The sequence below is a fragment of the Sinohyriopsis cumingii genome, chromosome 9, assembly GCF_028554795.1.
Source record: "Sinohyriopsis cumingii isolate HCF-2022 chromosome 9, ASM2855479v2, whole genome shotgun sequence".
Classification (NCBI taxonomy): Eukaryota; Metazoa; Mollusca; class Bivalvia; order Unionida; family Unionidae; genus Sinohyriopsis; species Sinohyriopsis cumingii.
In genome coordinates, this window is record NC_142969.1 from 78,740,856 (window position 1) to 78,753,275 (window position 12,420).

Genomic DNA, 12,420 nt, shown 5'->3' on the forward strand with positions numbered 1-12,420 from the left:
TCCGTAACCATGGAGTAACATTAGTACTAAACACTAAGCTCATGCATCAACAAGACATCAAGCAAGAATCAGACTGAATGATCCATATATTTTCAATTAGAATATAAAAGTATTTTAAACATTATTGGTGTTATGTGTACAAATACAGAGACACATACAACTACAGACTGTGTCTGTCACTGTTAACAAAAAAAATGAAACAAGACATTTTTAAAGATTTGTTTTGTTCCATCTATCTAGAATATAATATAAAAGAAACATCAGTTCCAAAGAGATGTCAAGATATAATTCTTATTACTGGAAATTCTTCAGATCATTGAAAACACTTTCTTTTTCACTAATTCTTCAAAACTAAACACATTATAAAATACAGTAATTCTGATATTTAGTACACATGTACTAATTAATACTTATTCCTACTGCTCACTACACCGCTCATAAAGAGCCGTATCATGCATGGAAAAATGAATGAGGCCATGACGAAAACACAGACACTACACTTACATTGTAGGTCTGTGACCATCTTTGTATGGATGTAGTACTAATGTAGATACATTCAATCACTGACTTTCACAAATCTAACATGAACTACATCTGATAAGTGTTATTTATACACAAAATGTAGCGCCCATCATGATTCACCCCCTCACCAATTTTCAGGATTTTGTGGCATGGTACAAAACCCCATTTGATTATGAGCTAAACACAAATACTTTTGTTGTTGTTGTTGTTGTTATAGGGTTTAACGCCATTTTCAGCACAAGATAGGCTATACATGGAGGCCAGTATTAATGGTGGAGGAAGAACCTGGGAAAACCCCCGGAAAGAACCACTGACCCGTGAGAAGCTACTGGTAAGCTTTTTCACATATCCACATTGGCCAAGCCCGAGACTCAAACCCATGCAGACAAAGGTGAGATGGCAGTGATCCGTGACGGATAGCACTTTAGACCACTCGGCCACTTGGGGCCCCTACAAATACTTTTAACCTAAGCCAGTAAAATGTGAAATGCACATCATTGTGACCATTGCTGTAAGGGAGTGGCACAAATAGATGCAAACAACAATTTGTTTTCATGATTCTTGCATGAACAGAGAGGTTAAGAAATATTCTTCTAAGACAAAACTGAACCAATATCATTAATACATGAAATATGGGTCACAGTGCTCTACTTTTGAAATGCTGGCATAGTGTTCATCAAGATGCATCCTGTACCCATGTTCACAATTCTAGCATCAGAAATAAACTTAAAAAAGTCAAAATCTGAAAGAAAGTTAGTCAAATGTGAAATTCAAGTAATAAGTGACTATTTTCTACAATGAGAGTGCAGTACTCATCAAGAGGCATTCTCTAGCCAAACTGCATGATTCAAGGTATAGCATTACATATACAGTGCAAACAAACCCTTCCTAAAACTATATATATACAAAACTTAACCAAGACTGTAGACCTGAAATGCATATATGTACAACATTAGCCCCTGGCAGCACCTCCCTAGGGGTACATGCCATGAAACCGACTACAAACTGTTGCCTAGGACCTTTAAGTAACAATTCTTTTGTAAAATGTCCTAGACCTCCTTGGCTGGACATCAAATACAACTACTATCTATGTCAATGCATGCCTTAACCTCGCTTGACCTTCTGCTACTTGAGCTTATTATAAATGTATTTTGGTGATTACCTCAAAGGTCCTCCTCTGCCGCCTCCTCCCCTTCCCCTGCTGCCAACTCCACCTCCTCGACCCCTTTCTCCTCTGCCTGTACCCTCAGCAGTGGTATCTGAACAGACATACTTATTTTAAATACCATGTAATGAGCATAAAAAATTGGAATGACACTGTTATGCATTACTGCTTTTTTTGTTTATTCAGAAAGGTTAAGTTCATCAAAAACTTAACAACAGGATCTAGGTTGTTTAAACGTTTCAGACTTAGGTTGAAAATATTTACAATGTTTCACTCCAGAAGTATGTAGCACTATCTTCTATACCAATTTCAATGTAATAGATGACAAAAAAAATTAGGGTATATCCACTCTAACATAAATACAAATCCATCAGATAGACTGTTGCTTTACTAAATGAAAAGGTTAGCATCAGTTTATGATAAAGAGGTTCTCTCCCATGTGCACCCCTTCTGAACAAAGAAGTGGCCTTATAAGTGGGGTGGCCCTACAACAGTTGCGAGTAATAATTACATATGAAGTTTAAAGACAGAAATGATTTTTAAATATTTCATATTTTCGTTTAAAAATAAAAGACACATTATGGAAAGAATGTTTTAAAACTTGCATGAATGATATTTCATAAAATTATGAATAAGCATGAAGCAAAAAGCAATCTGTCAATAAAATCATGTCTGGCTGTCAGTAAACTCATGTCTGGCTGTCAATAAAATCATGTCTGGCTGTCAATAAAATTATGTCTGGCTGTCAGTAAACTCATGTCTGGCTGTAACTATCATTGTTCATCCATCCTAATGTCCCACTAATATAAAATCTGTTACTGATATTAATTGGAATCTTTCAGAAATCAAATTTCTCATCCGTGATGTAAACACTCTGTTTTATGAGTTCAATTGTTTTCTGTTTAAATCTGTTTGATGCCATTTGGCATTTCTGCAACAACTTGTTCTTTCATTGAAAATTTGTAGTTGCTATGCTCAGTGTTTACAAAGGAAGTCAGCTTGTCATGTTGGTGTTGTCTATTTTAAATAGTTCTCATATATAAACACAAAATGCAACAGACAGAAATCCATTCATACCCATCTGTGTTATCATGCTCAAAAGCCATCACAGACACACAAAAAACCCGAGTCAAGTCCTGAAATTAATGTTAATGTCCTATCAGCTTTTTATATATTAAAAAACAGCTATCTGTTTCAAAGGAGAAGCAATAACAAAATTTAAAGATGACCATCGTCGCAATCAGTTTGTAAGATCTGATCAGCACGATTTTAATTCTGAACAAGAATATCACTAGAAATGTTTTGGTGTCAATACAACCATTTGTTCCGGAGTAGTGTAACAAGATTTTCAAGATGACCCCTCTCTGCAAACATTGTGAGAGCTCATATTGGCATCCTTTCCAAACAAGGCCAACACATAATTCAAACGAAAAACCCTTGTTGATACATTATCATTCGTTTACCATGAAGTAACAATAACTATGTTTGCACTCTGACCTTCTTGGCAATCATTTTGTGAGGTCAAACTAGCATCATTTTCAAACAGGGCCAAATACACATAGCAAGAAAAGTGAGAATCAACTGTCAATAGTATGATCAGTTCAAGTGGAACAAGATTCATCCATGTTGTAAGTCGGATCATCACAGTTTTCATTTAGGGCCAACACATATCATATAAAGTCTTTCAACAATGTCTTGCTGTGAAACCCCATGCTGATATATCTGTGAATTCAGGAGAAGTAGCAATAAAAGATTGTTAAGATGGCTGTCAAAATTGGAATCATTTTCAAGTATGACCATCTCTACACACTGGAAGTCTTTTAGTGAAAACCCCCGACATGACCAACTCTTCTGGTTTGATTTTTATGTTTAACACCATTTCATGCACATGACAGTCTATGGATGGCAGACAGTATATTTGCCAGAGAAGAACATGGGAAAGCCCCGGGAAGAACCACTGACCCATGGGAAGCTACTGGCGAACTTTTTCATGTACCCACATAGACTGAACCAACAGCTGAACCCACACAGACCAAGGTGACATGTCAGTGCTCTATAAAGACAAGTGCCTCAGACCACTTGACCAACTGGCATGAGTAATGATAAAGAGATTTTAAAGCTGACCACTGTGGCAGCCATATTGGATGTCTGAGGGTCATCATTTTGGACCAATTAGACCACAGGATGAAACTGGAGGATCAACACAGGACCGTGACAAGCTATTCTGGTAGTAGAGCAAAAATTTGAGTTTCACTGTTACACATTAGACCATACTGAGTTGGTATGCAATACTAGCTCACTTTACCTCTTATCAGGCTGTGATAAAAGGAACAAAGTAAAAACTGCCATTCTGAGACAACTTCAAACATCAAATCATCAAAGAACTTTAACCAGCTGATTCATACTGGGTATCACAACATGATGTAAGCTGTACCTGTGGACTGAATGTGGCTGCCATCTGGCTTGCTTGGTTGCTGCATTCTTTTTGTCCAGGGGTTCTCTTTGGGAGGTTCAGCAGGAACAAACTCCTTCTTCACATCCCCATGTCCCTTCGGTGGTGCCTGAGGCTGTAAAACATCATACTGCGTTAACAAAAATCACATGATGCAGCTCCCAAAACTGACATAATTTTTGGAGAGAAAGGATCTAACTGTATAAAATCATTTTTCTTCAGAAATAAATAAGTATTCAAACTGATACAAGGCTTTCAGATCCACTTTGTGATTTTTCTTTCCAAACAAGGGTAAGCAGTAATGATATATTTTTGTTCCACATTTTTTTTTTAAAAAACACGAGTCCCTCAAAGGTGCCAATGCTTTACTAGCCAAAAAGAATTGGCGAAAAGTCATGATACATCCATTTTCCGTTCCTTTTACATTTATAAATGCTGAACATTGAAATCATGTCTAATATTTATGAGAACAAATATTTTTTACATATACTCACATGCACAGTACAAAAATTGGCAACATGATCTTTGACCACAAATCTGATATCACCAACAGAAGACCAATGTACTTGTCTCAGCTACTGACAAGATGTACCCAGGTGTATTTGTATAAGTTAAAAAAACCAAGTCGATATAAATATCCATTTATGAGAGAGAGAGACAAAAGAAAATATTCCAGATGGTAGATAAGGCAGCCATTCTGAAGGTTTGATTAGAATTATTCTAATATAGATTACAATATGCATTACAGAAGATATTTCAGTGAAAAACCCATGCCAATATGACCATCTGATCAGAAGCAGTCATTCGCATGATGACCTCTTTGAAAGACATATTGGGAGGTCAAATCCACACAATTTTTCATTCAGGACCAGTTATGTATCATACCAAGATTATCATGAATGACACATTGTGCTTGGCCCGTAGTTTTGCACAGAAATAACATTTCTTTTTTTTCAGAACAAGTGACATACCTTAACCTTTACCATTTTGTTCCAAAATTCAATAGGCTTCTTCATTACCCTACATGCAAATTATCCACATAGTTATGCTGGTCACAAGAAGTGTGAATGGATGGACAGACAAACTAATGGACAGATGAAAACTGTGATCACTCTTACACCTTGATGTAGGATCCTAGAAGCATAGTCCATGGCAAATAAATGAGAGCATACTCAGGTTTGTCTTTTTTCTTCTGGGATTTGTATTAAGTAGGTTTTGGTTTGGTGTTTTATGATACAACAACAATATGAAGTCTATATGATGACAAAGCAAGTAACGAGCCTTGTCCAGGGACATACCATGGCAGCAGACTGATATAAGTGCAGAGTGTCAAGCCAAGATGATTGGTTTTAAAAAAACATTTGTAGTAATAAAGAACATTTTGAATACCTGTGACTTGTTGGTCTCAGACTGTGGAGATAATGACTTTGGACTTTTAGACTCCTGAGTGCCTGCAGCAATAGGTGCCTTCTCTGTCTTCCTTTTATCCCAAGCATTCTCTTTAGGAGCTGGAGCTGGGACCAGTTTGGCTGATGGTTCTTCTCGAATGGGTGGAGAGGACGGGGATTTCTGTGTTTCATCTTTGACCTCCTCCTCACCACTGAAGACTTCTGGTTGGGAGTGATTGGACTGATCACTATCACGTCGTGATCGACTTTGAGATGTGATTGGTGGTGGACCTATACCAAGAAAGGTAAAAAAAATGCATAAATCATCAATCTAAATTACGCAATTATAGTGACTAAATGATTACCAAATCAGAACAGTGATAAACAAAAGAAAAACATTAACTGAATAGTTGTCTCCATATACTGACTAAATCTGCATGGAAGTAAAAAGAAATCCTACCCTACTCATGAAAAGTAGGTCAAACAAAATCGATTTTTGGCATCCTGCATCATCATTTTTTAAAGTTATTTCATCTCATTTTCTGAGAAATTTTATCTTGTTTTCAAAAATTAAACCTGTTTATTACAACTGGATTTCAACCAAATTTGGTGAAGAACTTTATGGCGATACCGTATCAAGTTTTCATTGTCCATATGTCATCATTTGCAGTTATCTTTAAAAAAAATTCTTAAACTTTTTTAATCACAGTTCAGCCTATCAGACGAAAGATCAAGTCATTCATATGTATGCATCTCACTCATTACTGACTTGTATAAGCACATATTTCAAGATGACCATAATAGTATGCTCACCCAATCATGTGCATGATCACATCAATAATATAGGTTGATCTTGCTCATTATCAAACTTATATGATATTTGTGATGATATAAGATTATATTCCAAGCTTGACAAAAACTGGCTTAGAAGTCCAGAGAAGTAATAAGGTCAGTCAATCACATGTAAGTTATTGCATCAAAGGATGGATCTCACCAATTTAACGAACCAATCCATAATCTTGATGATATAAGCTTATATTTCAACTATAATCAAAATCTGATAGAAGGATGCAAGTTTCCCTCATTAATCAATTTCATTCATTGTCAAACCCATCCAGGATCTTCGTGATAAAAGCACATATTTCATGTATGGCCAAAATCAGATCAGAAATTTTGACTTCCCACGACCGAACAAGCTCCTCCAATCAGATGCAAGACAACCTAATTAATATGCATGTATCTCAATCATTATCAAACCTGACCAAGATCTTAATGATATAAGCCTACACTCCAAGTTTCATCAAAATCAGGTGCATGATCACATCAGTATGTGTGGATCTTGCTCATTATTGAACTCTTTGAGACATTAATGATATAAGCATACATTCCAAGTTTGATCAAAATCAGATGAGAAATATTGCCTCCGAAGTGGTAACAAGGCCAGGCAATCAGACGCAAAACTTTCTCATAAATGCATGTGAATCTTGGTCATTATCAAACTTGTTGGAGATTTAAATGATATAAACCCATATTCCAAGTCGGATTGAATCAGGTACTCCATAAACATAACATGAAATTGTTGACAGCTGGCCGCGCTAGAAGGACACAAGGCTATACAATAAGCTCACCTGGCCCTATAGTATGGTGAGCTAGTGAGCAATTTTTCATGACCAGGATCAACCATAAACTTGCTTGGAATTAATGAAAGGAATGCTAATCAGTTAGGCGAATCTATCATCTGGAACAATCCCTGCAAACTTTACATGGACCGATAAAAAAACCCTTTTATGCAGATTTTCTTGCTGTTCATCATCAACATTTTCAATCATTTCTTAGTGATTATCTCTCTTAACAAAATAAGGAAAAAATAGCGTACAAAATTTGGGCTGTTATGCTGTCCTGCAAAAGGCGGGTTATGTACACAAGGCATTGCAAAGGTAAGACTACCAATCTGAACTTAGCATACAACAAGCATCTTACTGACATTGTATTGGATTAATATACATTTTTTTAAATGTTAGTTTTTGTGCCATCTGAGCACAAGAAGGCTAAAACCGTGCAACATATTTAATTTTTTTTACAGGAATTCTATAATCACGCATTAAAGATGCAACCCTGGACAAGGTGGCATAACAGCCAGGAAAGTAACATTAGACCCCTGCAGATGTGGATTCAATGATTTTCATGGCACTAATTTATTTTGACTTGCAAAAATTACAATCTTTTTGCTTTTTTTAAAATGGTGCAAATATCTGCAAATATTGTGGAAAAGGTCCACCAGGTCTTTAAATCTACAGCAGTGACATAACCCCATGAAAATTGGTAGCACATGAATATGAGTGAATCCATGGTACCTGCTCTTCCTTTACTTGAGCTTCCACTACTGAGTCGTCGTTCTCGCCTCCCGTCCTGTGACCGACCACCACTGTCAGCTCTTGGCCGACTGCCTGATGAATACCTAGAAAACAGCAATAAAAAGTAAATTAAGTTTTTGCAGCAACTGTAGATTTGAAAAATTCTAATAATGACACAAAGACAGATGGATCAATGGCACACACATATATCCAAGTCACGAAAAAAGCTTTTGCTTCCAGAAATTCAGCTGTAATGTCATGATGAGCAATTTAGTACTTCTTCTTCATTAGCCATGGAGTTGATCTTGTTATTCCAATTCAAGCACTTTTGGGCAAAATTTTCATTTTTCTGGCACTACAAGGCCTAGATACTGCCATTGCAAATTCAAGCACTTTTAACTTATCAAGGACCTCTGGAAACCAAACAGCAAATTCCATTCTGTGCTAAGGGCAAATATTTTTGTTCAAGACAAGTCAAAATCCAGCAAGAAGTTCTTGGAGGTCACTGTTCTGGCTATATCCTTGATGATAGCAAAACATGTTGGAAAATGTGAAACATTAGTTCTGCATTGCGATGAGAACCTACATATTCTCTCAAGTTAAATAATTAGTTAGCTAATTACAGTAGGGATGCTTTTATGGGAGAGGTGTTAGCATTATTGGGAGAAAGTATCCATTTCCAGATATAGGTTTGTAAACATGATGTGTTCCTGGTCCAAGCAAATCTGTCCAACACTTCCTGTTCAGACAGTTGTTTAATTTTGATGGCTTATTTAAAATAGGCCAGGTTGTCATGCTCAATTCAATTGGAGAACCTGTTTACATGGCTGTCTCTGCCACATAATTGTTGATCACTGATTTTTCTAGAATTATTCAGCACTCAGATTCCCATGTTTCTGTGATCTGTGACTTGGATGAGTCAGGGGAAATGCATATTTATCAAGACTGTTCCATTTTGGGAAAAAAGCACTGGTTTCACAGACTGGCAGGATATGCTTTTAGAACATGGCATTCTGTCTCATCATGGGGTGGTCCATAAATAGGTTGATCTTAATAGGTCAAGTTTCAGCTTAAGACCAAGCACTGAAAGGACCATGCATGTGGATTAGCTGGACTAGGGCAGTGAGTTGCCAAGAACTCTTGTGCCTGCCTGGGGTTTGCCAGACTTGAATGTAGATTCTTTAAAGGAAACACCACTTGATAAAATCACAAATGTAAAGGCAAACATTGAATAGATTCGTTCTCCTTGGCCTTCTGAAACAGTTGATGATGGCTAGGGTGATGGAAACAATGAGAGCACACTTTCCAAATAACATATCCTATCATGAATGAAATGTATTTGCTGTGAATGAAAGGTGTCTGCTATGAATGAAAGGTATTTGCTGTGAATGAAAGGTGTCTGCTATGAATGAAAGGTTATTTGCTATGAATTAAATGTATTTGCTGTGAATGAAAGGTGTCTGCTATGAATGAAAGGTATTTGCTGTGAATGAAAGGTATCTGCTATGAATGAAAGGTATTTGCTATGAATGGAAGGTATTTACTATGAATAAAAGGTGTCTGCTATGAATGAAAGGTATTTGCTATGAATGAAAGGTTGTTGTTGTTATAGGATTTAACGCCATTTGTCAGCACAAGATAGGCTATACGTGGCAGCCAGTATTAATGGTGGAGGAAGAACCCGGGAAAACCCCAGAAAGAACCACCAACCCACAAGAAACTACCGGTAAGCTTTCTCACATATCCACACCGGCCGAGCCCAAGACTCGAACCCACACAGACAGAGGTGAGATGGCAATGATCCGTGACGGAGATAGTTTTAGACCACTCAGCCACTTGGGGCCCCTGAAAGAAAGGTATTTACTATGAATGAAAGGTGTCTGTTATAAAAGAAAGGTATTTACTATGAATGAAATGTGTCTGCTATAACTGAAAGGTATTTGCTATGAATGGAAGGTATCTGCTATGGTTGCCTCCTTCAGTGAGTCAATATACATCAAGCGTGTCTTAAATGCCCAATGCTACACATATGAAAAAGGAGGGTGGGAGGTTGGAACTTAAGCAAACCAGACTGACAAAAAAGTTTGACAACTGAAGTGAAAAATATTCACCTAAGATGAGGAGATAGCAAGATTTTGACAGAGTATATTACAATTTATAAAATATTTCTTACACAGTAGTGTTCACAAAGTCATAATTTTATGTTCACAGCAGCTGGTTTTATAAAAGAATTTTTTTTTTTTACCAATGAAGTTTAATATATACAGATAGATATGCCAGAAAATTAATATATACATGCAAATACTGACAAAGCATAATGACCAAAAAAGCAGTGACATTTTTTAGATACTTTTTATTAGGTTTTTCTCTTCAAGAACAGTATGTAAAAATGATAGTAGCCCTTTTCAATAAAAAGTACACCACAGTAACTTTGTCCTTTTTTGTAAAATCTAAATCAAGTATAGATCTTTTCAATCGTATTTAAATAACACAAACCAGCATCTTTTGTTGAGATTTAAAGTTGGATGAAGTGTTAGATATTCAAAGTTTGCAAATATTTTTATAAATCATAACAAAAAGGGTCCCCATTATATTTTTATAAATCTCAATGAAGTCTCCATTATAATATTTATATAAATGATAATAAAATAATCTGTATTAATATCCTTTTATAAATCACTATGGAATAGTCTCCACTATTATATTTATAGAAGTCAAAACATCAGGGTCTCTGTTAGCATCATCTACACAATGAAAATCCTGTATGCATGAGCTTTGCGGTAGAACTCAAAAAACATTGTTAAGAAAAAGCAATGAAGGAAGCCAATCAGGACCTAAAAACTACCTTAATATATCCATGAATATATGTAATAGAACAGTGTGATTTAGATATTGAATACAGCTTTATCAATTTTTCAGTCATATCACTATGATGTCTGCAGTGTGGCAGTTATAGTGATGTCTAGCACTGCAGCATCATGCTGCAGACATACAGCATCATGTCCCACTCGGTCACATTATCCTAACACCAGGCCGCCCAGTCCTAACACTAACCTTATAATGCTGAGTGCCAAGCAAGGCAGCTGTTACTACCATTTTTTATCATAAGTCTTTGGTATGACTCAGCCGGGGATCAAACCCATGACCTCCTGCATCCAAGGCAGATGCTTTAACCGCTAGGTCACAGGAGTGGTATTATAATTGTAGATGTTGGTCTAGACTTAAAATGATGGTAATGCAACTGTTAGACTCTAGTGGAGACATCTTGGTGATGACCATTATCTTATCTCCAGCTGAGGAGGTGTGTGCGATTTGAATTTTCAATGTAGCTTTTATTTTAAAAAATCAGTCATATTGCTATGATGTTTACAATGTGGCAGTTTATAGTGATGTCTAACACTGGAGCATCATGCCACAAACATGTAGCATGATGCCCCACCCAATCATATTATCCTGACACCAGGCTGGCCAGTCCCAACACGAACCTCTTAATGATGAGTGCCTAGCAAGGCAGCTGTTAGTACAATTTTTAGAAGTTTTTGGTATGAATCAAACCAGCAACTTCCCACATCCGAGGCAGACGCTCTAACCACTACACCACCAGAGTGGTCTGGGATAGAACAGAAAGGTCAGCTTAAGACAGTTCACAAGATCTGAAAAATCTGGGTAGGAATTATAATTTTAAATCAAAAGGGTTTTCATCTCTCCAATTTTCTGCATGACTGAGCTCTTTAATAATCAATTAACATTTGTAATCATTTTATATCTCATACTGATCACACACTGTAAGGAAATATTTACTGTAAACACAACATCAGAAGTAAGCTGTGAACAAGAAAAAATTTTAAGATATTTTTGAGTGACCTCTGCTATAACCAACTGTCAATTACAACCAAAGTTTTCATGCACAGATTGATTTTATTTTTGAAAGGACTTGAATCTAGCAGTCAAATATATCATTTGTTGTTGCAGTCAATTCCTGTCAGTGGAAAATAAGTATCATTTTCAAGATTTCATCATTACTGTAACAATTTGTGTAATTTTTTTACGTTAATGTTATAAGTGTGTGTGTGTGTGTGATTTGGATTTTTAATGTAGCTTAAACAATTTTTCAGTCATATTGCTATATCTGGAGTGTGGCAGTTTATAGTGATGTTAAGCACTGGAGCATCATGCCACAAATATGTAGCATCATGTCCCACGCAGTCACATTATTTTTGGACATTGGTCAACCAGTCCTAACACTAAACTCTTAATGCTGAGTGCCTAATGGGGCAGCTGTTAGTACCATTTTTATAAGTCCTTGGTATGTCTTGACCGGGGTTCGAACCTGCAACCTCACACATCTGAGGTGGACACTGTATCCACTAGGCCACCATTATTAAAACACACACCAAGTCATCATCTTTGTTCACTGTGATGTAGCCTGTTACTCCCTTGTTTACTGAGTTAATCTCTCTTTATGTCATCAGGTTGTTAAGTGTTTTGGCTACATTTTTAAATAAATTTATCCTGTTTCTGGATGGTTTAATTCTGTCT

The 12,420-nt window shown here is 36.5% G+C and overlaps 1 protein-coding gene across 2 annotated transcripts in view; it reads right to left on the reverse strand.

Annotated features, from left to right (window-relative positions):
- Window positions 1–12,420, reverse strand: part of LOC149792076 (eukaryotic translation initiation factor 4B-like) — a 78,085-nt gene that overhangs the window by 20,533 nt on the left and 45,132 nt on the right. The window contains exons 12-15 of one of the 2 annotated variants that reach the window (XM_089970586.1): window positions 7,897–7,985; window positions 5,529–5,818; window positions 4,122–4,254; window positions 1,685–1,781 (exon numbers count right to left, since the gene is read on the reverse strand). In XM_089970586.1, the coding sequence (XP_089826712.1) occupies window positions 1,685–1,781; window positions 4,122–4,254; window positions 5,529–5,818; window positions 7,897–7,985 (609 nt within the window). Of the gene's footprint in view, window positions 1–1,684; window positions 1,782–4,121; window positions 4,255–5,528; window positions 5,819–7,881; window positions 7,986–12,420 lie in introns of both variants that reach the window. The other variant, XM_089970585.1, reaches the window with a different exon arrangement.